General features: G+C 57.0%; 1 protein-coding gene across 3 annotated transcripts; it reads right to left on the bottom strand.

Moving 5' to 3' along the window:
- Nucleotides 1-342: 342 nt before the first annotated feature.
- AXIN1 (axin 1) lies at nt 343-21,891 on the bottom strand. 3 transcript variants are annotated; one of them, XM_028499366.2, is made up of 9 exons: nt 21,006-21,891; nt 17,577-17,673; nt 12,802-12,939; nt 8,382-8,908; nt 7,692-7,862; nt 5,363-5,608; nt 3,554-3,661; nt 1,748-1,915; nt 343-1,119 (listed from the first exon to the last, which is right to left on the bottom strand). In XM_028499366.2, exons 1-9 carry the CDS (start codon nt 21,194-21,196, stop codon nt 993-995), a joined length of 1,773 nt encoding a protein of 590 aa, XP_028355167.1. In that variant the 5' UTR covers nt 21,197-21,891; the 3' UTR covers nt 343-992. The 3 variants fall into 3 exon arrangements, with proteins under 3 accessions (XP_028355167.1, XP_028355171.1, XP_028355170.1); XM_028499370.2 differs by lacking the exon at nt 21,006-21,891 and adding an exon at nt 17,918-18,136; XM_028499369.2 differs by lacking the exon at nt 3,554-3,661 and having other exon boundaries at nt 21,006-21,887.
- Between the last annotated feature and the right edge of the window lie 4,397 nt (nt 21,892-26,288).

A 26,288-nucleotide genomic window follows, 5' to 3' on the forward strand; every position in this document is an offset into this window, starting at 1 on the left:
CTGGACTGTGTGTGTGGCTCCTGAGTAAGGCAGGCCCCCTGGCCCTTGGTTTGGGCCCAATCTCAGCCTCCTGGGTCCTTCACATCTTGGATGGAAGATGGGTCCCTGGCTCAGGTCTGAGGATCCACTGCGGCAGGAAGGGGGAGCATGGCATTGCTGCCGGCTTCGGGCCCACTCTCTCTCCCAAGCTCTGCCAGCGTTGCTCCACGGCCCCCCCTCCCCACCACGGAGGCTGGCCTGACTTCCTTTGGTGGCTGGGAGACAGGGCACACATCCCAGGAGCCAGCCGAGGGGCATTCCCACCAGCCATGTTGGACAGGTGCAGTCCACAGCCAGGGAAGATTCAAAAATGGTTTTATTTCATTATTATCCAAGTACCTTTGAAAAGATAATTGTACAAGTCAGCGCATGAAAAACGGGCTTGGGGCAGCCCCTCCCCGCTGGCCCAGGCCTGAGAAATGTACATATTTACATGGGCCCTCAGGAGGGAGGGGCCCGGGACCTGCTGAGCCCACGCTTGGGCCTCGGTGCTCTGTCGCCGGGTCCACACAGTGAGGCAAGAGACAAGCTGTGTTGAAGGCACTCGGTGACATGTACAATGGACAGAGTCCCCATGGGGCCCCCTGCACCCCGGCTCTGGGACAGGCCTGACCAGGGCAGGCCATGGCGGGCGAGTCCCGGAAGGAGCAGAGCCTGTGGGGTGAGCGCCGGGGGCGTCCGCGGTTAGCAGCAGGGGGCCGTGGGGGAGGGTCTCAAGGCAGCCCCATGGTGGGCTCCCTGCTGGGTGGGCTCTTGAGTGTCCTGCAGAGGAATGGGTGGAAGCCTGTGGGACCCCAGAGGGACCCCCGCCCTCCTGGACACAGATGGACCAAAGGGGTGGCGGCTGTGAGGCGGGCAGCACCCCGCCTTCCACCAGCAGCCGCGTGTCTGCCACACTCTTGCGACGCGGCACAGGCCCTCGTGGTGCGCAGCGCGGAGGCCAGGCCTGCCCGTCAGTCCACCTTCTCCACCTTGCCGATGACCTTCTCCTCGAAGACAGGCAGCACAGCCCCGTCCTCGCGCACCTCCTCGAACACCACGCCGCATTCGAACTCGTCGCTCACCTTCTTGAAGTAGTATCTGCGGACGGGAGGGGCGGTGAGGGCGGCAGCGTCCAGCAGTTTGGCGGCCGCCCTCAACACCTCCTGCAGGGCATGCGAGCCGGTTCTGCCCGGTGCCTGAGTGCCGGTGCTGGACACATGCAGTGACCATATGCGGGGTCCCTACCCCGGCCTCTAGGTGCTGTGGGGGAGGAGTGGGTGGGCGTGGGGTTTCTGTCCTTTCCACTGGGCTAAAGCGCCTGCACTCAGCCCAGGCCCCCTCCAGTGGCCACAGCAAACCACCCAGGCAGGCCCACCGTGGACTGACCCCAGTCGAGACCCCACGGGCCCCACCCGACCTACAGGGCCCGATGAGGAGCCTGCAGGGGCTGGTCTCAGGCCGGCAGGGCTGGGCAGCCCAGGGCAGACCTGCGGAGGATGGTTAGGAGGCTGAGACGAGGCCGACTCAGGTCACACCAGCACGGGGACCAACAGACCCTCCAGACCCCTTGCTCGGCCTGGAGCCCTCAGCCACCTGAGGCCACCCATGCCCTATCCATCGCAGGGCTCACGCCGACAGCCCGTGGCCAGACAGGTGGAGGCAAGGACTCAACGAGGCGTGAGCACATAGCACTGTCTCCTGAGCTGACCCCACCCCTGCCTCTCACCTGTAGTTGCCTTTCTTGGTCAGCAGCTCCTTGAACTGGCCCAGGGTGACCGCACGGCCCCTCACCAGGGTCCGGTAGGGGATGGGCTCCCCACAGAAATAGTAGGCCACGACGATGCTGTCGCACGACTGGGCACTCCCACCGCCTGCCTTCCTCTGCGATTTTGTCCTGGGGGGCGGAGAAGCAGCGGTGACTGCTGGGCCCCAGGCCCCCCAGTAAACGACGGAGCAGGGCCTGCAGGGTGGGCTGCGCCACACTCAGAAGTGCCACACATCCACAGGCCCTGACGCCTGCCCCACCCACATAGCCACATCCAGCCCCGGGGGGGGCTCACCCCGTGTGGCACCTCAGCCCAGGTTTCCAGTCCTGCGCCAGCCACGTGCCCTGACCCACACGGACAGCAGCTCATCGCCTGCCCGCCAATTGTCCGACCGGTGCCTCGGCCTGCCCACCACCCACTGCGAGGCTCTGGTCTCACTGTGGCTTGAGCTGCCTGGCAGGCAGCACCCACTACCCAGACCACGTGAAGTTGGGCGAGCAGGCTTCTCAGAGCTGGAACCCACAGCGGATGCCTCTGCTGGGCTGCATGAGACAGCCAGGCCACGGAACCCGCCACAGCCACCGCCTCGAGGCTGGGCTAAACTGCTCGTGTCCTAGTAAGGCCTACAGCCCCAAACTTCAGAAACACCTAAGGCCAGGGAATGGACGAATAGAACTGTGACGGATCCTGACACAGATCTGCCTCATGGCAGAGAGCTTGTCACAAGACCATAGGCAGCAGCCAGCCACACTTCCAGAGAGCGCTGAGGCCAGCAGTGCCTCCTGCCCAGGCTGAGGCAGCACCCGTCTCCTCCAGCGTCCTGTCCTGTGACCGCTCCAGAGCTGCGCAGGTGGAGAATGGCGCAGCCCTTGCCCTGGCCAGCTGGACGTGTCAGTGTCATGTCAGGAAGGCCACCTGAGCTCACAGCAGGCTCTACTCTCCCTGGGGACCCCCCCGCCCCGGTGCTCCTGGGCACAGAGCAGGCGGTCACCTCAGCTGTGTGGCCATCCACTGCCTGAGTCAGGCTCCCAGCGCCTGCTTCCCTTCCCTCAGTCCTGCAACCTCAAGCCCAGGCTGTCCTGGGAGCCCAGCTGGGGTTCCTGTGGGGTCCATTCCCTACAGAAGGGAGGCCGAGTCCCTGCTTCTCCAGGGGCCACTGGAGGAGTGACCTATGGGGAGGCCGTGAGCCCCTCAGCACACTCAGCCAGGTGTGATGAAGTACTGTCTGGGGTCAGCCTGGCAAGGCTGAGGTGGGGGCCCCTTCCTTCTTCTCTGTCTTGAGCAGAAGTGCAGGGACAGGGTGGCCAGCACTGTCTACATACGGCCCTTGGCTCCCCAGCGCCCAGCCTGGCCCGTGCATGCCCAGGGAGCCAACCCGCAGGTGCCTGTGGTCCACGTGAGAACAGAGCCTGCTTGCTGTGCGCAAGCGCCCAGGGCTGACGCTTCCGGTCAGCAGCGCCAGGGGAGTCAGGGCTGCAGCCCTGACCCCATCAAGCCAGGCAGGTCGCTGACCAGAGAGTCCCAAGGCCTGGTGGGGACATGAGGCCAGAGTGCGGGAGGCGAGTGGACCTCCTCTCTGGCCTGTTGGTCACTTGTCACCACGTGGACGGTCAGCGGTTCCTTTGACAGAGATACACTTGCAGACCCAGCTCTTCAGGTGCAGTGCCTGAGCTCCCATCGCGGGCACAGCTGCGCCACTGCAGCACCTGGCCGGAGGCGCGGTACGGCTGGGCAGTACCGGGAAGACCCGGGGGGAGCGCACGTACTCTGTCTCGGAGAGCTCCAGGTCGGACACCGCTGGCACCACGCTCAGCACGGGCGTGCACGCTGGCCTGACACAGGAGCGCCCCCGCTGGATGACCTCCTGCACATACCTAGGGAACAACGGCGTCAGTGAGCCGCATGGGCCTGGGCAGGGCCTCCAGCAGCGGTTGGCGGTGACCACAGGAGACCAGCGGGCAGACGGAGCAGGGGCTCCCAAGACGCTCTGTCACCACAGACGAGGCTCCCACTGTGTGCAGCGGACAGGACACCAAAGCCCTCCTTGGGTTGTGGAGCAGGGCGGGAGGATCAGGGCTTCATCAGGATGAGTCGAGAGGCCGACGCTGCTTCCATCCATCCAGGGTTCCCAGACCCTCATCTGGGCAGAGCCTCGGGCACCGGGAACATGCTGGGGTCCTGTCACTTCATGCACACTCAGAGGAGCCTTCGCCTTCCGAGAGGAGCTGCCCTGGCCTCCTCCCTGGGGTGCAGCTCTTCCTACTCAGCACTTGACACAGACCTGGGCTCTGGAGCGCAGCCACTGCTCCGTCTGAAGGGGACTCGCTGCCCGGCAGCTCCTCTCCCAGTGGCCTTCCACCCCGGGGGCGATGCTCTGTGGCCCTGACAGAACTTCTCTTTCACCGGCTTGGGTGGAGGTCACCGCATGAGGAGGGCCCAGCTCTCTGGTCTGTAGCCATTTACAAAAGGCCCACGTGCCCTAGACTGACCACCGTGGAGGTGCCAGAGCCGCCCGTGTGGCTCAGCTCAGCGTCACCAGCCAGACAGGATGTGCTGCTGGGCAGGGCCTGTGAGTACTCACAGGAAGAAGAGACAGTGGGCAACAAGGACAATGGGCCAGGAAGCCCTTGCAGGGGGTCGTCACGGCAGGGAGGGTGTCCACACGCCCTGGCCCCCACGGTGGCCCCACTGCTGCCCCACTGGCCTCCAGCTTACAGGCGAGGCCACCTGCGCAGCCTGCTCCCCGGTTCTATGCTGACGAACGAGATCACGGGGTGTGAGACAGCTAGGCGTAAACATGGCCACCTTCAGTGACCCGGGGGACACATGCGGGCTTCCAGCTATGCCCGAGACGGACGCTGGGCAGGGTCTGCACCCTGATGCCAGCTTCCCCAGAGCAGCATGGACCCAAACACGGTGAGGCCAGACCCCAGATGCCCAGCTGACCGAGGGCAATGGGAGCCAGTAACATCCAAGAAAAACAGTGGCTGCAGTTTGATGACCACACTCCCCAGATTTCCAGGCCCCTCAGAAACCCTGATCCACCTGGGAATCCTGATGGGTCAGCAGGCCCAGGAAAGTGACCTCAAGGGCCCAGCTGCAAGGGTCCAGCCTGGAGGGACGACCTGTCCCCCATAAAGGGGAGGCCTTCCTGCCCCGCTGGGGCCACCCTGGCCCTGAAGGCCAAGGAGGGCACAGTGAGGAGGGCTGTGGGGCTGGGGTCTTTCCAGGAGAAGAGCTTACACCCGCGCACATCTCAGCACCAACATCCTGCCTGCACGTGACATCGGGGCTCCCCTCCGTGTAGCTGTGAACCACATGTTTCGGGCCCCCTTCGTGGAGGCAGCTGGGAGCCCCCAGGACCATCCCCTCCTGGCTCAGCCAGCATAGCAGCCAATGGTCATCTGACTGTGACCTCCAGCAGTCCCAAGGTAAGGGCGAGAGAGCGCATGCGCAGGGCAGTTGCGACACAGGAAGGGCTCCCCCTCCCTCCCCAGAGGGACAGTGTGATGACCACCTGCCCTCCCAGCCCTCGGCCACACAGCAGGCAGCCCTGCTCTCCCGAGGTCCCGTACCTCTGCCTCGAGGGCGCCTTGCTGGCCCTCTTCTCCTCCTCCTCCAGGCGCCGGCGGGCCTCCTCCAGCTGCGTCAGAGGGTTGGGGGCCGGGTTGGGCGGCATCGTGGGGTCCTGGATGAAGAGATGCGAGGGCTGCACGGAGGTCCGGAGCTGGGCGCTGACCCAGGGGTGCACGGCCCCGGGGCGCTCGATGGACAAGGGCCGGGAGCTCTCGTGGGCCTGCTGCTTTTTTGCCCCGGACGACCTGTGGGGCCAGAGAACAAGGTGAGCAGCGCCCACGCCCCCCACGGCCCCCTGCACCTCGAACGTACAGTCCTTCCTGGAAACTTGTGCATTGAAATATAAATCACATCCTATGTGAATACTTTTTTTTCTGCTTCCCCATGAAAACTTCTTTTAAAGAAAAGTTTTCGGTGTTATTGAAAATTATTTTCATATTAAAATAAGTGCTCTTTGTGAAAAACCTGAAACAGGAAATTCAAAGAAAAAATAAATGTAATTCAGCAACAGCCACTCTTGGTATGTTCAGTGTATTTCCTTCTCCATTAAAAACACTTGACACAGGGACTTCCCTGGTGGCACAGTGGTAAGGAACCCGCCTGCCAATGCAGGGTACATGGGTTCGAGCCCTGGTCCAGGAAGATCCCAAATGCCGTGGAGCAACTAAGCCCGTGTGCCACAACTACTGAAGCCCGCGTGTCCTAGAGCCCATGCTCCACAACAAGAGAAGCCTATGGCAACGAGAAGCCTGCGCACTGCAACTAAGAGTAGCCCATTCTCGCCACAACTAGAGAAAGCCTCTGCGCACTGCAACTAAGAGTAGCCCATTCTCGCCACAACTAGAGAAAGCCTCTGCGCAGCAACGAAGAACCAACGCAGCCCAATATAAATAAGTTAAAAAGAAAAACATAAATACTTGATGTAATTAGCATAATTCTGAACATGTGATCTTTCCTGATTTCCCCCTCCATGTGACATCATGCCCCCCGTCATCAGACACTGAGAACGTGCTTTACATCTGTGTGACCTGCCGTCACTCAATCACTGAATGGAATTCGAGTGAAAACATCTGCCTCTCTCAGCTAGGCTGGAGGCCTCAGAAAGGGGGGCTTAGCCCCAGGAGCAAAAAGGAGGGAATCCCAAGAAGGGGGCCCTGGGGGGAGTGGGCTGACCCAGTGCCCTTGTGATGCCAGAACTGCCCAGGGAATGTAACCCAGGGGGAGGTGGCCTCCTCCTAAAAAGTCCCACAAGGCTGGCCACAGGGAGACTTCACCCCGTCCCCCTACCCCTCACTCCCTGCCCCCACCTCCCCCGCATTCTCCCCTCTACGGCCCTCACCTCCCCTGGGCCCACAGATCCCAAGAAGTGCCTGGTGGAGATGCTGCAGCATCAGCATTTGATAGAACCTGCAGCCCAGCCAGAGGGCAGGAGCCTTCCAAACCCAGGAGGCTGTTTCTAAACTTTTACTCTTTACCCACAGAAGCCCTCCAACCCTCCATTTGGGGTTGGGGGAGCGGCCAAGGACAGCCAGCCCTTGTGAAAATTGCGAAAGAGAGAAATCCAGAGAAGCCAAAAATCCACCCCCGCCAGAGCAAGAGAGGGGCTCCCAGAGAGGCCCCCCCCACCAGGTTAGGCTCTGTGACTGCAAAGGGTCTGCATGCTGGCAGGGGGCTTGTTCCAAGGTTACGTGGACACAAGACACAGGGACCCCGTGTCGCCAATGACCTGCCTCACCTGCCTCACACACACCACTCGGCCCTTCCCAGGAACGCCCAGGAACGGCGAGGGCCAGGGAAGTCCGCCCATGGGCTGACCCCACCAGCCCCAGGCCCCCCACCCAGCCCTGTCCCCACCACGAAGGGGACAGGGGTGACACTGAGACCGACACAGAGCTCAGAGGGACGCAGACCAGATGAGAACTGCCCCCGGCAGCCTGAGGACAAGCAGGTCAGGCCGATAAGGTTCCTCGTGCAGGCCCTGCCTTAGCTCCTTCTCACAGGAGGGCAGCCACGTGGCAGAAGGCCCCTCCCCGGTGGGGCAGGGGGTGGGCTGCAGCGACTTCAGACTGACCCCACCAGTGGGCACTCCTGCCCAAGACATTGAAGCTCATTGATGACCCCCACCCCATCACAGGGTCCACACAGGGAAGCGTTGACTTCATGCTGCCATGGACTGGACCCCAAGGAATTCATGCTTCCGTGGCATGTGGCTTGCACTAAGACCAGATGCTCGGGATGCTGGCAGAGGGGCACTAGAGGCTGGCGGGGTGGCTCTGGACGCCTGTGCCCACAACTGCACAGGGCCCACGTCCACACATGGCTTCTCACCCGTGGCCAGCCTTCCGGTGCCTGCTGATCTCCTTCTCGCCCTCGATGATCCACTGCATGATTTTCTGGTTCTTCTCTGCGTCCTCAGAGGGGCCTGGCGCCTCCACGCTGGCGCTCTTCCCCGACTCGGCCTTCTTGGAGTTTCTTTTGGAGGTCATGCTTGCCTTCCCGCTGCAAGAGCAAGACCCGGGTCACCTGCTACTTCAGCTGGCCCGATGCTGGACCGCTGGCCCATACCCTCATGGCTATGGGAGGGTGGCCTGGAAGGGCCTCTCCCTGAACGTGGGGCCTCTGCCCTGGCTCTGCAGGCATGAGTGGGGTTGTTTCGGCGGACTCTATGGTGGGAAGGAAAGGAAGGAAGGCGTCCGGGCAGCATGGGCCGGGAGGGTTGGAGCCAAGGTGGCGGCATCCAGGGCCTGGCCACCCTTCCTCATCCAGACACTGCCCTCCGAAACAGGTGCATCTGACCCGACCATGCTTCAAGGCTGGAGCTCCAGCGGCCAGTGCACCCAGGTGTCTGCTGTCTTTGTGGCTGACCCTGATTTAATGACTTTTAAAGGGGAATCCTGGCTTGAAGGCTGAACAGAGGCCACAGGAGATACGGCCTCTCGCCTTGACCCCCTTTTCCTGGAGACACACACAGCCTATCTGACACAGATGCAGAAAGAGGGAACCGCCGCAAACACTCACCTGTAGGCCAGGCTGTCACTGGTGGTGGTGGCGGCGCCCATGCTCTCCACGTGGCTTCGGGGCTTGGCCACGTGGCCGTGCAGCTCTGGGCCCCACGCGAAGCTGCTCTGGACCCGGCGGGAGGCCTCGGCCTCGGCTGGCTCCTTGGGCCTAGCTGAGCCATGGTGGCCATGGTGGTGGCCGTGTCTGTGGAGGTGCAGGCCAGCTGTGTCCAGCTTTGCCCCCGACTTGGGCATGTGCTTTCCATGCCCGGGCACTGTGCCCCCTAGCACCCCCATCTTGGGCATGTGCGCACTGTCCGGGGAGCGGTGGCCGGGCCCCGGTGACTGGCAGCCCGGTGTCCTCATGACTCGCTGCACATGCTCATCCAGGATGCTCTCAGGGTTCTCCTCGTGTGCGTCCCGCAGCCCCACACAGCTCACGTCCGTGTAGCGGGGTGGGAAGTGGTGCCAGGCCGGGGCTGAAGGCAGCTTATGACTGGCCCCTGGGGGGCCAGAGGACACATCACCATCCTCACCTTCTTCCTCCTGTGGGGACAAGGCCATACGTTACCTCTCGGCACTGGCCGCACTGTGGAAACCCCACGCTTGGGGAGACAAACCACAAGCAAGCTAAGGCCAGGAGCCCTGAGCCTGGGATGAGGCTGGGCAGGTGAGGTGCTGGAGGGGCCGCCCGACCCAGAGCGGCCCCCAGAGCCCCTCCTGTCCCTGCTGAGTCCCGAGCAAGCGCGGCTGGGCTCTGGGCAGTCTGCACGGCAAGAGGGTGCAGACGGATGGAGGCTGGGCTCACCACCCGAGTGTGGCGGGTACGCGGTGAGGAGGGTGCACAATGTCAGTGCCGCGGAGACCACCGGGAATCCTGGCACTAGTTGCACTTTCTTTTATGCTTATCAATAAAAATTTGGGGTTTTTTTCAGTTGAGTTTTCCTATTCCTCAATCTTACTGCCATATTTTCCATCATATTTTCAAAGGGAATGTTGTCCTTGTACAGAAGAGCTCTTGGTTTTTGCTTATCTTGCTATTGGTGTCTTAATAAATTCTGACATTAAACTAATAGAATTTCCTTTGACTCTCTGAGAATTACCATAACCACATCTATAAACATAAATATTCGATCACTTTAATTCCAAAAGATACTAGTCACATTTATTTTCTTATCTTATTGACTTGTCCAAACCAGAATGCTGAGTACGTCTGGTCCTAACTGAGAAAACAGGCGACTAAGCCACCCTGCACTTCAACACAAAAAACCTCCTGGAGTTCACCACAAAACTCACCACTGCAAAAGTACCTAAATGTCATTCGGACATGCCGTCAGCTGTGGGCACTGCAACTCAGGATGGAAAATGGCACTGAAGAGGACAGACAGGGAGAGAGGGATGGATGGAGGGGGAACACACACCCCTGTGGGCACAGATGGGAGCCGCCCTGGCAGAGCCTCAGACCCCTGGGCTGCTGCGCCTCATCCTGTGTCCCCATCCCGACCCCTGTGCTTTGCAGGGATGAGGGGCTGGGAGACTCCTCGCCAAGTCTTCCCCAGGGCACTGCAGTGCTGACACTATTCACCTAGGGCAGCAGAGAGCAAGAGGCAACCTCCAAATTCCTGGGGATCTGACATCTAGTTTTTCTTAATAGCTCTGCACGTGCAGAAATTCAATTTTAGAGTTCTATAATACTGATATTATAGATTTACGTAACCATCCAGCTGCTAGTGTTCGTTTTTTTTTTTTTTATTTTCCAAGTTTTACAATGAAAATAAGTTATTAAAAAATCTGTAGTGGGACTTCCCTGGAGGTCCAGTGGTTAGGACTTGGCGCTTTCACTGCAGGATCCTGGGTTCGATCCCTGGTTGGGGAACTAAGATCCCACAAGCTGAGCAGCACAGCCAAAAATAAAAATACTGTAGTTATTCCTCTTAAATAAGGACTCTCTCACTTACAGCATGATTCATATAGCTGACAAAGTCACATGGAGTAAGACTCAAGACGGCACTGCCAGCTGCTGGGCAGGGTGCCACACCGCTGGGGACGGAGGGATGCCTGTGGGAGCAGACCAATCAGAGCAGCCGTGCGCCTGAGAACGTGATCCTGAGGCCGGGCACCAATGGCCAATGGCCACTGCAAGTGGCAGCCTGCCTGAGCTTGAGGCCCTGTGCCCACCGACCAGTTCCTGAACTGACACTAGACATTCGTTTGGACACTTTCTGTTAAGTCAGAGAACACCGTTCGGTCCAGCCCCTCCCCTGAGAGCTCATGAGCTCCAGGCACAGCCACCAAGCACCTGCCAGGGACGCCACAAAGAGAAAGAGTCTCAGACTCAGACGTCAGAAAAGCACACTCAATACCTAGAGCTGCAGCTGCCTGTAGGATGTCTCACCCAGAACGCTGACCTGCCAGGACCACAAGCACACGCAGCCCCTGAGCCAAGACTGAAAACTTAACAGAATGATTACGAAAGCTCAAGTCCACAATGAAAAGATGGTGAATTCTCTCTTTCTTAAACTTCTTTCATGGAATGTTACATACGTTATGTCCTAAGCACGTTGGTTTTAAGAGTTGTTAACAGCGACGTGCTCGGGGCTGCCTCACAGAGAGGTAGTGCCGTGGAAATGCTGCTGGCTGAGGAAGACGTGGCCTCGTCACACGCGTGACCCGGGGCCAAGCTTCTGCCGAAGCACCTGCACTCCACGGGAACTCTGATCTGTGTTTTTTGTTGTTGTTTTTAACATCTTTATTGGAGTATAATTGCTTTACAATGGTGTGTTAGTTTCTGCTTTATAACAAAGTGAATCAGTTATACATATACATATATCCCCATATCTCCTCCCTCTTGCGTCTCCCTCCCTCCCACCCTCCCTATCCCACCCCTCTAGGTGGTCACAAAGCACCGAGCTGATCTCCCTGTGCTATGCGGCTGCTTCCCACTAGCTATCTATTTTACGTTTGGTAGTGTATATATGTCCATGCCATTCTCTCACTTTGTCACAGCTTCCCCTTCCCCTTCCCCCTGTGTTCGTTTTTTCAGAGCGGGGTCGCAGGAGGCGGAAACCATGCCCCTAACTGTCCCTTTAGCTCCTCCACAGGCCTCACAGCCTCAACGAGAGCAGCTCAGCCAGCGCAACCCCTGACCCCAGCCCTGCCGGCCACTCGCTCCCAAGCAGTGAGACCAAGCCACGGCAGCCTGCAGGGTGGGTGCCTGTCGGGTGACCTCGGGGGCCGCGCAAGGATAGCTGGTCAGCTCAGGAGAAGCCCTCAGGCCACATCTTCTCTGTGAGGGCTGTGCTGTTGCCATGCGGACGGAAGAGGAGAGCAAGGGCCGAGCAGGCTCCCTGATGCTCCTCGCAGCACAGCCCCGCCCGCCAGCGTCTCACTCTCAGGGCTGCCTTCTGGTGCTATGAGGGGTCCCAGGTTCTGACACGCTATGGGAAACCTGCCTGCTGTCTCCCCGCGGGGGAAGATGGGGGAGCCAGGCCCCGTTTCAGGGCTGGGCATCACTGGGAGCTCTGGAGCCGGGTGCAGGAGGCAGGAGAGGGGACCGCCAGGTGTGACCACGTGCCAGGCCCCATGTCCACCCTGATGGCAGTGCCTCCAGACTGTTGTGCATACGGCCCACCCGGGGAATGTGGAACTGAAACAGCAGGGCCCTCCCAAGGGTTCTGATGGGGTCCAGCGAGGGCTCAGGTCGTGTATATTAAATAGGAAGATCGGGTGGAGAAACAGCTCCTTCAGGAAATGTCACATTTTTGAGTTTCAGGTATTGGGCAAAATATCGAGAAGAGAATAGATTTCTGCTCTAAAGAGAAAAAGCAAAGGCCCGTGGGACACAGCACTGAGGCCCATGGAGTCCAGGGGGGACTGGGCACAGGGAGGGCGCGTGAGGGGCACGCCTGTCACCAGCATCTCTGCACGGAGGCCCTGAATGTGTGGAAACGAGTCGAATAGAATGACACGCCCAGGGCAACAAAAGCAAGGTATCTCTGGCAGTTATGGGCAGAAAGGTATTAAAGCAAATAAATTACAAATATTATGAAACTTCTTAGCCTCCAAAGTTCCATCAAACGAGGCTGCAGGTCATAAAACAAGACAAAACAGAGCCTGTGTCCAGACCTAAAAGCCATTCTATACTCGGAAGTGACAACTGGGAGCCTCCTGCCCCTCCTGCCCAAGTGAGGGCATCTCAGCTCCGCGTGGCAGGGAGGGTACTGAGCAGGATGCAGGCCAGGCCTGGGTCCGGGAGCAGGTGTCACGGGAGAGCTGCCCATAAACCCCCAAGTCGGGGCGGAGCACGATCCAGCGGGGCGGGGAGGTGCTGGGGGGCCCTGGTGGGAGCAGCTCAGGGCCTGAAGGCCCCCTAAACTCCACCGAATGTGGTCACACACCTCGGAGACCCGGCGTGGCGCCCCGCCATGGGACCCACTCACCATCCGGACGCGCTTCAGCCGCTCCTCCAGCTTCTCCTCAGCCTCCCGCGTCCGCTGCACGGCCTCCAGGCGGTGGATGAGCTCTGCGGCAAACTTCTGGGGCTCCACACGGACTTCCTTTGGCATTCGGTACGTGCGCTGCAAGGAGACGCCGCTGGTGAGCCATGCGTGCAGTGTGGAGCTGCTCCGCGCCTGGGTGGCCCTGCCATGCCACAGGTGAGGAGAGAACATGGGGCCTGCATTTTATCCAAATGCAGAGACCATTTCTCCCCCACCCAGAGCTGACCTGGCAGTGAGAACGAGCAGACAGCGCCGCTTCCCGCCTCGCATGACCCCGGATGGAGACACTGAGCAGGCCGGGAGCTGCGTCCCCGGGACAAAGGCCACCCCGGGGCCCTCAGCCCAGGGGCGCCTACCGCGAGAGCTCTGGCCCCTCCCAGAGAAGCGCTTCTCGTGACTGCCCAGGCTGGGACCCAGGGCAGCTGGGGCCGTGGCAGAGGCGTGGCAGGAGGGCTGCAGCTGCGAAGACCACTGAGGACAGGACAAGCCCACGGGCCAGAAGGGCTGGCCGCTCCCTGCAGCGCCCGCCCTGCACACAAGGGGGCAGCAGTGCCTGGCACTCAGGTGTGCGTGGACCAGGCTCTGGGCTCTGATGTTGGGATGAGGGACACAAAACTCTGGGTACAGGGAAGAGTCAAGGGAGAGGTGGGATGACAGACGGCTCTTCCTTTCAGAGAACATAATTCCGCGATGCAGTTTACAACAATACACTGGATAGCTTTTTCTTTTGCGGGGGTGGGGAGTAGCTAGCTTTAATGTGAAATAATTTCAAATCCAAAACAATTACAAGAAGAATACGAAGAACTCCTGTGCACCCTCACCTGGACCCCAGCCCACTGCCACGTGCCACACTTGCTGTCACTTTCTCCCCTAGACACAGACACGCACACACTTTCCTGAGCCAGCAGAGAACACTCTGCACGTGTGACGCCTGCTAACTCCCATACACTTTAGAATGTATTTAACAAAAACCAAGGACAATCTTGTACCTAGCTACAGGACAATTATAAAAAAAAAAAAAATCCTAATACAATATTCTTAACTAATCACAGATCTTATTCCAATTTCACCAGCTGTCCCAATAAACGTCCTCTATAGCAAAACATGTTTTAAAAATCTAAGCCACTGAGGTCTAAGTGAGGGAGGGATGGGAGCGGCCTGAGTGCTGCATGAGGAGGCTGGTGAGGGGGAGGGGAGACCCAAGGGAGGGAGGGCCTGGTGACAGGGTGGCGCACTCTGACCTCTGGGTGGACAGTGGCTATGTAGAACCCTGGCCTCCAGACAGAAGCAGGAGAGGCGGGAAGCCGCGGGATAGGGGTGGGAGCCTGGGTGGAGCTGGTGCCCACACAGCCCTCCCACCAGGGCGCTCTGGACATCGTCTGGATCTGCACACCCATTCCTCATCTACAAGACAGGAGTGAGAACAGTTCCTGGTTCCTCAGAAACATGTAAAATTAGGGAAGAATGTCACATCAAGGGCTCAGAGACAAGCCACTGAGGCTGACGCTGACCACGACAGGCTCGAAGAGGCCTGGACACAGGCCAATGCTTCAGAGACGGAGAAGTTGGTGCCAAGGGCCAGGCAGTGTCCAACACCAGGCAGAGGTCTGTCCTGGAGCCGAGGAGGCCATGCCCAAGAAGGGCAGTCAGGGTGCCCGGCACTTCTAGACGGTCCTCAGAGAAGGTGGACGTGGATGATGAGCCCCAGGAGACTGGGTGGTGGGACAGCCAAGAGGCCGGGCCCTGGAAGGAGTCCTCAAGAGCGGGCATTGGGACAGACCATAGGGACATGAGGGCAGCCCGGCCCCACCAAGCCGGCTGGTCAGAGGCCAGAGGCAGGAGAGCCGGGGCAGGGAGCGCTGAGCCAAGAGTGCTGTGACACCAGCACGACATCCAGATGGTGAGAGCGCACGGTTCTGACCGCACAAGAGCAGAAGGAAAAAGCTCTTGACGAGACCCAGCGAGTCCATTCTGGAAAACAGCCTCCAAGCTGTGCAGCTGTGACTCCGAAAATAGGAAAGCTGTCAGAAGTTACAATGATTATCAGATTCATGGAAGAACGGTAACCTCTCCAGCTTTGAAGAAATTAAAAAAAAAAACCCACAAAGGAGAATATTTCAAGTAAATAAAAATGTGAAACTTCTGAGGAATTTAAAAGGCCAACAAAGAGGCTCCTCCCTCAGCCTTAAGGATCTCAGGACCAGACACTTCACATGTGGAGGGCCACAGGCTCCCCCACATGCTGGCACCTCTCTCCCACAACACAGTCACCCACATGCATCCCCTCCACTGGCCTCCCCAAACCCCCGTGCGTCTCGCAGCGAGGAGCACTGAACGCAATAGACCCCCCCGAGAAACGGCAACTCCCAAAAAAGACGTGCAACGGCAACAGGAGCCCCAGCTCCCTGGACCCACCTCCGCCCACCACCCAGCGTCCGGTCCGACAATCAAACAAATGTGCACGGGTTCCCGGGGCACCAGCCACAGAAGACATGTCGCTGGCAAACAGAGGCGTGAAGCAGCATTCTCTTCCCGTTGCCTGGGAAGGCGTCCACGTGAGTCGTGGTGGATGAGGCTGAAGTCTCTTCACCTTGAACCTCAAACCACATCACTGAACAAAACTCGGCTACACCTTCTGCCCCGAGCACATGGCCAGGCTGAGCACAGCTGCCAACCAGCCCCCACCCAGCCCTAGCCCTGGCAGGGACTCTGCTCCCTGCGTGCAGACAGCTGCACCCCAGGGAGGACTCCCCCGGCTGCAGGCCACTCACGGTGTGTTTCTCCTCTCACTCCCATTTACCCAGCAAGGCCGTTCTCTTGAATCTGGGCTCAAGGTGCAGGGCCAGGAAACACAGACCCTCAGGATGCAGCACTGCCCGCCAAGGGCCTTCCGGGACCCAAGGGCACCGCTGTTCTGATTCTGGAAGCTGCTCGGGCAGCACATGGGCTCTGGGCCACCCTGTCCTCTCCGCCCCTCTCAGTGCTGCACACAGACAACCCGCCCCCGTGCTACTCCGTCTCTTTCTGTAGGTTTTGTCTAACACTTTAATTTTTCAAATTAAAAAATTTTTATTTTGGAAAAAAATCTCAAACTTGCAGACAAGTTGCAAGAACAACACGAAGAATGTTTTTCCTGGATCTGACAGCAGACGGCGTGCTTCCTACACGCAGGGACTCTCCCACACGAGCACCTCCGGCCCCGCCCCGCCCCCCTGGAGGGTGCGGTGGCCTCAGCTGGGTCCACATGGGATTTTCATGACCCCGTGACCTATGAGAGTTAAAGGGCAATTCTTGTGCAGGACAGCCCTCGGCTCAGGCTATGTCCTCGCAGGGGTAGCTCTGGCGTCCTGTCGCGGACGCAGGAGCCCAGGCAGGTCCTCTCGTAAAGCAGCTTTCTCCCTCGGGAGTATGTGGTCTGTGAGGGGACACTGGGGACGATGCTGACACCCCGCTCATCAACGGGCTCGACGCCCCCGTCACGTCAGCATCCACGCACGGACCCCACTCCACGGCACTGACTGTGACCCCTTCCATGTCCCCTCGCACCCCTATCTTCCGGGACACAAGATGCTGGGCACCTCCTCTGTGCCCCTGCCCAGCCTGGTCCACAGAGCAGAGAGGACACGTGTGGCCACGGCCTCGGCTCAGGCCCAGGCTGCTCCAGATACAAGCCAGCTCAGTGCTCCCCAGGAGGCTGCCCACAGGCAGGCACACACATGCACACACACACATACATGTACACACACACGTGCACACACAGCCCTTATAGCGTCTTCCAATTGTCCCTAAGCAGACACCATCGGTGCCTGGATCAGGCACATCTGTGCCAAGGGGTAGCTGGGAGGTGACAAAATGCCCTTTTCTCAACCATATCACTTTTCTTATTTGGAAATTAAAGCATCTACAGAAAAGTGAAAAGACTCTAACCAAGGAATCCTGATGGAGGGCAGGTGTGTGCAACAATCCTGAGACGCATCTGCTCTCCCTGCACAGAAACCTCCAGGAAGACACGAGTCACTGCGGATGCACCAACGCGACGAGACCACATCTTCCCTGCAAGGTCTTTCCCGCTCCAAGTCAACGCATCCAAACGAGGACAGCTAATCCCTCCCGTCATCAGCAAAGGAACTCTCTGCCCAGCCCCACCCTGCACTGGGCTCTCTGAGGGTCCCCAGTGCCCACAATCAGAATCAGGAGAACCACTACCACCTTGTTATTTTTATCCAAGAGGTGAAGTTGAGGCAGCTTTGAAGTCAGGATGCCCCACAGTTCAGCCACAGGCGGCCGGCCGATGCCTTGTTTCATCCCGAATATAGCAGTGCTCATGGGTGCTCAGGACGGGGGCACTGCCACACTGTCCCACAGAGCCGCCGGCCGCCCAGTCTGGCCAGGCCTGGGCATTGAGCCAGCGACAGGCTCCGAGCGGTTCTCCCACCTCCAGGAGAAGCACCTCACTTAACACGATGGGAAAGGCTGTGAGGAGGGCAGTCCCTGCTCATCGGTACCGACTGTGCGGGCGCTGCCCCCTCCAGCCACAGGGCAAGAATGCGTGTGACCGTGTGCCTTGCCTGGACCTGAGCTGAGCTCCTAGGAAGCCGGGCCAGTGCCACAGCAGCCTGGTCAGAGTGGAGAGAACGGGTGGGCACGGGTCCAGGAGGGCGGGTGAGCCCCAAACTCGGAGATGGGGAGGGCAAGGGCTGTGCAGACAAACTTACAGGAATGTGAGGTAGAGGCACGCGCCCGTTGACCTGGACGCTCTCCTGCATCTCCCGGCGGTGCTGCTTGCGGATCCTGTAAGGTGGGACTCCATCCCTGTCCAGGAGAAAGAGACAGTCCAGCGTGAGCACAAATAGAATTGCTCAACCAAGTTCTGCTGAGCTGGCTTTATCTAGAGCAGGGCCAGCACAGCCTGTTTTTCTGAGGTGTGATGGGCTAAGAATGACTTTTACATTTTTAAAGCGGAGGAGGAACATGGGACAGAGACTATTCGTGATCCTTTATGGAAAATGTATGCTGACCCCTGCTTTACTGCCCAGGCAGGATATGGTGTGCCTACCTGGAAGGGGTGCTCTAAATGGACTGGAAACATTGGAGGGCTGCAAAATGGGTGGCCAAGACAATCTAGATCCCGTTGAAAGAGATTTCCAAGGTTCCTATATTCTGCTTTCTTCCAAGGTAAACTGGTAATGCAGTGTCATCTCTCTGTCAAATGCTCAAATTTAGTTTCCTTGATGTAAATTTTAGTTATAAACCCTTTTGAAGATTCTGATAAAAATAAAAATTAAATTACATACCGTTGGGACTTCCCTGGTGGTGCAGTGGATAAGACTCCACACTCCCAATGCAAGGGGTCTGGGTTTGATCCCTGGTCAGGGAACTAGATCCCACATGCATGCTGCAACTAACAGTTCACATGCCACAACTAAGGAGACCATGTGCCGCAACTAAGGAGTCCTGGAGCTGCAATTAAGGGGCCCACCTGCTGCAACTAACACCTGGAGCAACCAAATAAATAAATAATTTTTTAAAAAATTACATACTATCTTTAAAATAACGAAGTACTTATTCAGGAGCAGCAGCAGATCCAACACATGGCTCACCGCACACGTGCTGTCCCTTAAGAACTCGGCAGCTCTCTCCTGCCATTTGAAAGCTACTCCAGGGAGCACAGTGGCCAACAGGAGCCTTCTCTGGTTCCCACTTCTGTCTCTGAAGGACTCTGGTGTGCTGCCACCTCCGACAGCTCAAAGAGATGGCCCTCCCAATCGTCTGCTACCGGAAGACTCTAGCCTCCCAGTTGTCCAGCAGGTGCAGTGAATGTCTGTGCCAGCGATCCTAACCCCTTGCATCCTGCTCAAGCACTGCCCACAGGGGAAGTGCTGCCAGAGCAGTGCTGTTTTCACTGGACACCAGGATGTGAACACGCAGCCATGACAATTCTGATCTCACTGCATCGACTGCTGGAGCGCCTAGCGAAGGAGCCAAGCACACAGCACTCGGTGTGTCCTGGCCCTATCCCGGGCAGACACACACCCACAGCTCTGTGGCTTTGTGGGCAGGCAGGGCTGCACACCAGGCTGGGTGGAAAGGGTGCATTTAGGTTCAGAGCAGAGCAGAGAGAGGCTGTGGTGTGCCCGGGTGTCCCTGGCTGTCAGGGTCCCAGGCGGTGCCACAGTGCAGATGGCTCAGCAGTCCAGCTGGGCCAGGCTGTTCCAGGGGACAGGCATCAGTGAAGAAGAGCGTCAAGTATATCTGAACGCCCTCACATGTCCCAGGGCTTGTTCAGGTGTCCCACGCCACCAACTTGTCTGTTTCTCATGTACCGACAGGGAACCTAAAATCCATACGCTTCTGAGGATCAGGCACCATCCTCAGAATCTATGCCCGAAGTCAGTGGACTAAGAAGCACTTCGCCAGGTGGAGGTGACCCTGAGTTGCCATCAGAAATAATTTAGATGAAACACATGATCCTATTTTTTGCCTCATATACATTCAAATATCTGCCACAATTTTACATTCCTAATTCTCGACTATGCCTACATTTCTGAGTCTCAGTGTAAACCAAGATGAATAGAACATCAGGGAAAAAAATATTTTAAAATTTTTAGATCTTCCCTTTAGCAGACACATGTCCTTTTCTTGGAGAGAATTAAGAGACTAATTGTCATTGCAGTAACTGAGTTTCGGGGAAGAGGAAAACAGATCTCGTGCGGTCAGCTGCTCCCGGGGGTCTGAAGGGCTGCAGTTCGCTGCCAACGCTTTTATGTGATACTTTATATTCATGGAAGGTAGTGTTTGAAACCCCAGTAATTTCAAATAAGTTGTTAAAAACATGTCAACATTTTATATTAGATTCAAGACAAAGGAGAAGGTAATGATGAATGAGAAATGCCCCACAGAGGCTCAACCTGACGGGATGACGCCTCCACCGTGTGGTCACCAAAGGGGAAGAGAAAGGGCGCCAGACGCACACAGCACGGGGCTGCAGGAACCTGCTCAGAGACCCGTCCCATCAGCGGCCTGACCGCCCCCATCCCATCCAGCAGCCTGCCCCATCCCGTCCAGCGGGATGCAGTGTGGAAAGCAGCACAAAGACACAGGCAGCACAAAGCGTATACCGAGAAGACGGCCCATAGAGCAAGACCTCAACGTGGAAAGGCCTGCTCATCTATAAAGATGAGCTCGGCAGCCTTTTCCTCTTTATTTAAACCTATCTGACCTCTAGACCCTAGCCAGGGCGGGGGCAGAGTCCCCATGACCCGCTGAGAGCAGCCAGGACCACAACCCCACATGCTCTCGTGGGGACAGGACACCTGCGGATGCGGCCACGGGCCCACACCTGCTGGCTTCACAGCCAAAGGCTGCCTCCCGCCCTGGGCCTGGGCCCAGCCAGAACCTTCCCCTCGGTGGTGGTCAGATGGCAAATGGCGTACGACCGAAAGCTGGGCAAGCCTGACATTCATGGGTGGTGGAGTCAGGGCCCCACGTGACCCAAGCAGGCAGAAAGGCAACACCCTGATGTGACATGGGCATGTCTGACACAATCAAACTTCTGACACACGCCTGGGTCCCCAAAGTCACCTGCTGAACCAAAGAGAAAGGTATCAGAAACAAGCACTTTCCCCCAAGGAAGGGTTTTCCCTGGAGAGGACGATGAAGGAAGCTGTCACCATCAAGTGACACAGAGGCTCAATGTGGCTCCTGTGGCCCCTGGTGGCCATCCCTGAGCTGTCGGGCACAGGGGGCCAGTACAGAACCACGCTGAGGGGACGACAGGGGCTGCTGAGCAGGTGAGATGGCTTCCAGATTAAAGGAGCGTGAGCGCAGAGCAGGATGGACTGGAGACGCCCTCGGGGACGGTCTGCCTTGGCCGCGCCTCAGACATGAACACCAGAGAGACCCAGAACCTGGGGCACCAGCCCAGGCAGCTCTGAGGCTTTCCCTCTTCCAAAGGTTCCAGCAGCCTCGGCCTGGAGGGAAGCAGCTACAACAAACCTTGGCTGCAGTTTGCTTGAGGATTTCTAGTGACACTCCCTGCAATGCGGATGCACTGACACCCCACTGGGGAGGGCCCGAAAACAGCTTCTGGGGAGACGGCCCTGGCTGCACCCTTAGGGGCTGCTCTCCTAGGCAGGGGCACTTACACGCTGCTGTCGGTGAGGGACAGGCTGTCAGCATCGCTGGACAGGCTCTGCTGCTCACTGTCGTTGGCACTGGTGGCTGGGGCGAGGGCATAACCGGAGTTGACGTAGTAGGGGTTGACAGGCTCCCGCCAGGATCCATACCTGCCAACAAAGAGGCACGTTAGCAGCTGCCAGACAACATCCTCGTGCATTAATCCACATTTTCAGAATCATCTGATATCCCAATATGTCAACTACAGATGCAAACAGTTCAGAAGACAGCAGAAAGGGCTGGCGTCTCCACCCTGCCTCCCACCCCGCTGTCCTTCCCAGGGAGATGGGCACCTCCCACATCTTCCCTCCACATTAGGCAGACGTGTAAAAGTGAACACACGGAGCGTTATTTGGGTAGGCGTTTTTATGCATATAACTGGAAATGGGGCACAGCTGCTCTGCTCTCCCTGCTCCTACAGAGCGCTGCCCGCAGACTCGCTAATCAGCCGCAAAGCCACCCGACCCTGTGGGCACAGCTGCAGCACCGGTGCCACAGCCCCCTCAAGAGGGTCACGGAGCGGGCCAGGACTGCCGTGCACTGAGAACTGCCACAGGACGGGTGAGGGGGATGGCGGGTGAAGGGACCTGTGGGTTTAACAGTGGCTGTCTCGCTGCCCACCCCGGCCACTTCCTCCCAGGAGCAGTCCAGCACTCCCTGAGTGGGACCCAACACCACTTGTCACGTGACTAGCCAGAAACTGACACCTTGGTTTAGTTTGCATTTCCCTGGTTGGTGGTCAGGCTGGATGTTTGGGTGTCACTTAAATTCCCTCCTCTTTAAATTACCTGTTCTTACCTCTGACCATTTTCTATTAGACTGTTTATGAGTTTCTTAGTGATTTACAGATGCCTTTAAATAGTCTTACTATTAACCTCTGGTTATATACGGGAAAAATATTTTCTCCCTAAATGTCACTTTTTAACATTGTTTATGTTGATCTTGATATTACAAAAGTTTTTTATTTCTGTGAAATCAGATTTACCAATCTTTCCCTTTATAGATTTTTCTGTATCTTACATAGGCCAGCTTTCCTCATGCAAAGATTACAGATATATTCTTCTGTTTTTCCTCAAATGCTTCAATAGTTGTTTTTTTAAAATTTAGATCTCTACCTGAAATATGTGTGTGTAAAACCTACCTACTCCCTTGCATCAAAATGGAGAGCCAGTCGTTAGCATTAAGTACTGCACAACCCACCTTGTTCTGAATACTTTCACACCTAACTCCCCGAACACATGCATCGATTTCTGGAGTCTACCCTGCTCTGCTCATCCCATGACAGCCCTACTGGCCCTTCGCTGCTGTTCCCCACACTGCCTCCTCTTCCCAGAGCCTCTGTGGAAGCAACGCTGGTCAGTCCCCACGGGTTGCCGAGGGCTACGACATGCTGGGGGCCCATCGAGCCCGTGCAAACGCCCCTGGCTCCAGCCTCGCTCTGGTCAGGGCGCTCGTGAACAGCAGCTGCACTGACTCCAGGGACGTGGTAGGAGTCACCTCGCCCCCTGGACTTGTGTCCTCAATGCGGGAGGAGAAGGGACCACAACGCTTCTAAGTTGACAGAGCCCCAAGTGGACGCCCACCACCGGAAGAACAGAACCTCTGGAAGCCCTGGTTTGTGCTGTGCACACACTCAGGAAAAGGCACTTTAATGAGACGGTGGACCAGGCACCTCTCCATCTTGGATGCCTGTCATGCAGCACACGTGGGCCAGGCTGGGCAGCGCAGCTGGAGAGGAGCAGCCCACCTCCCCAGGGGCCACAAGCACAAATAGTGCAGCCACGGCACCCCACCTGTTCTGCCACTGAGGCCACAGCAGTGGACGGTGATGTGGCACACGACTCGCCCGCCAGCTCAGGATCAGGTGCTTATCATCCCCACACCACAGGGGGACACTGCAGATGGTCAGTCACCACGCACCAGGGTCCTTTTGACCCACCCACGGCAGCCTGAGGGCATCCCTGGAGCCCACTAACATGTTCCGGCCAAATGAGGGCAGCGGCAGCGCCACAGAGGCTTATGGGAAGGGATGGGGACACCTTCACAGACGGGGACCCGCACCTGGCCCTATGTTTACGCTGACATGGAGCAGACGTCTGCAACGTCACGCTCTTTCTCAGGGACACTGCTATTCCTCTGGGTCTTTAAAAGCAAAACCGCCAATGCTGTCACCATTAACAGCCACTGTACTGGAACTCAGATCACAGGGAGCGCTAAGCTGCTCTTCAGTGTCCCCGTCACATCGCGGCCAGCACCCCGCACACCCACGAGGGCAGGACCAAGCCTGCGATGCCAAGGCACCAGGGCTGTCTGCTCCCTCCTCTGACAGGTCCCAGGCATGTCTTTCAGGCGTATAGAAAAACCAGCTTTAAGGCGATAAGCAGGAAAAACATGGATCCTTTCCACGGCCTCCAGTACAGAGCAAACCCCACTATGTACACAGCTCCCAGTCCAGACACAAAGGGAAGCAAAGGGCTGTCGAGAGAGAACAGAAAGGAGGGAGACCAGCGAGGTGCTGACCATGGACAGGAAGGCTGGCTCTCAGGAGAGAGGCGCTGCAGGCTGCCGCGCGACAGAGGAAGTTATGGGAAATGTCACTTGGGGGACGCTGGGCTGCTTCCCCACAAGACGGCCAGAAACCAGAACCCAGATGCGGCATCCAGGGAAACCTCCAAGCTCTCTGTAGTTTCCAGTCCTCAGAATAAAAGCCCGCCGGGGACCGTCCGGCCTCCCCGTCGCCTGCTCTCTGGGGTTGCTGCTGGCAGGATTTTGCTTTCCATCCTTTCACACTCAACCCTCCTAGATCCTTTTACTTTTGTATGTCCTTTGTAAGCAGCTAGCCTTTTCAAGTTCCAGTTTGACCATTTTTCCTTTTAATTGATTCCTTTGGTCCTGCTGCATTCAGTGTGGTTACAGAGAGTGGATCCACCAGCTCATTGTTTGCTTTCTGTTTGTCACAGCTGTTCTATCTTCTTTTGTTCTTTCTTGTCTTCTTTTGGAATATTTTTTATTTTCCATCTCCTCCCTCTAACAAAGTAAGCCTTTTACTATTCTTTCAGTGGTTCCTTTAGAGATTATAATAGGTACCCTTGATGCATCAAGGTCCAATTAACTGCATTTTACCTGTTCCCAGGCAACACATGGTCAGAATTAACTCCTCTAGGGACAGACCAGTGGTTAAGACTCCGAGCTTCCACTGCAGGGGGCATGGGTTTGATCCCTGGTCCGGGGACTAAGATCCCGCATGCCCCCCCAAAATAATTAACTCCATTCACCTCCCACACACACTCATGTGCTGTTGTTATCCTGGATTTTAATTCAGTGTAATGTCTTAAATCCCACAACACATCATCAGTATTATTTCATCCCGCCAGCAGTCACCTAGAGTTACCCACATACTTGCCCTTTCCTTCCTGCATTGGGTGTTTCCACCTGAGAGCATTTTCTTTCTGCCTGAAGAACACCCTTAAGTATGTCCTTTAGTGAAGGGGCTGCGGCTGACAACTTGGTGTTTGTTGGTCTGAAACTGTCCTAATTTCCCCTTTATTCCTGAAGGGTATTTTTACTGGGTTGGAATTCTGGTTGGTAATAATTTTCTGTTTCTAGGGAACTTTGTAAGCTTTTGGTGGGAATGTAAAATGGTACAGTCTCTGTGGAACAGTGTGGCAGTTCCTAAAAATTAAAAGAGTCACCATATGATTCAGCAATTTCCCTTCTTCGCATATAGCCAAAGGAATTGAAAGCAGGGTCTTAAGAGACGTCTGTACACCCAGGCACTTTGAAATGTCACTCCTCATCATCTACCTCTCCACCTCCCGCAGCTCCTGGGAAGGTGAGGTGGTGCCAGCCCCACCCACCCGCCCTGTTGCTGCCCCCCTGCCACACCCGCCCCAGGCAGGCTCTCCTCCAGGCCCAGCGCCTGAGGCCAGAGTGCCACATCAACCCACACCTGGGACGCACAGCGGACAGACACACCACAGACCAAAAACAGCAGGCAGTGCAACCCTGACATGGAGGTCGAGCTCAGACCCCGTCCACTGTCCCAGGAGTGGCCTCTAGAGCTATTCCTATGTTCCAAGATGCAGGCCACAGCCACACACTGACTGTCGTGTCTTCAGCCGCCTTCAACCTGGCTCCTAGTCCACCCCCTTCCCGAAGTGACATTCTCAAGAGCCTGGGCCAGTCGTTCCACAGAATGTCTCACGTGAGATCTGCATCTAACATTTCTGGCAGAACGTCACAGAAGCAATGCTATATCACCTCAAGGAAAACCACGGGACTTCCCTGGTGGCACAGTGGTTAAGAATCTGCCTGCCAATGCAGGGGACACGAGTTCGATCCCTGATCCAGGAAGATCCCACATGCTGCAGAGCAACTAAGCCCCTGCGCCACAGCTACTGAGCCCGTGTGCCACAACTACTGAAGCCCACGCGCCTAGGGCTCGTGCCCCGCAACAAGAGAAGCCACCACAATGAAAAGCCCGCGCAGTGCAACAAACAGTAGCCCCCGCTTGCCGCAACTAGAGAAAGCCCGTACGCAGCAATGAAGACCCAACGCGGCCAAAAATAAAAATAAATAAAATAAATTTATAAAAAAAGAAAAAAAGAAAAACACCATGCCGGTTGGTCCCAATATCGGTGGCAAACCCAGTGCCCGCCAAGTGTTTCCACTCTAAATTTATTACTTTTCCTTTGTAATTAAGAGGTAATTTGTGGCGGAGATACTTTGAGATTATACACAAATCCTGTTCCCACCCATCACTTGATCTGTATTTATCAGTTGGCGTCCTATGTAACCGAGTGGATTGTTATTTTATCCAGTGGATTATCATCGATTCCTTCCAGCTCTGCTCTTCCCAGAGCCCAGAGTTTGTCTGAGAACACTCCCCCACTCCCAGCCCCAGCCCTGACAGATTTCCACCAAGGAGGTATCCGTAAACCTCCTTACCTAGATCCCCAAGGCTTCCTCCTCCGCATTTTTTATCACATTGTCTTGTATTCTTGAGTGCCTGATTATTTTTCATTCAGTACCTGGTTATTCTGGATGGAAAGCCAGACACTGTGTGAAAATCTTTCTAAACTGGCCGCCTGGGATGACGCTTTCTTCCCCACAGCGTATGCATTTTACCCTGGCCTGTGGCTGGGGCACTAGGAATGCAGCCACCTTAATCCAAAGTCAGGAACTGAGAGAGTCCGGGCTGGGCTGCAGGCTCTCAGAGGGTGGCGGGGGGATCCCGACCCACGTGTGGGGCA

This window comes from Physeter macrocephalus, chromosome 14, assembly GCF_002837175.3.
Source record: "Physeter macrocephalus isolate SW-GA chromosome 14, ASM283717v5, whole genome shotgun sequence".
Classification (NCBI taxonomy): Eukaryota; Metazoa; Chordata; class Mammalia; order Artiodactyla; family Physeteridae; genus Physeter; species Physeter macrocephalus.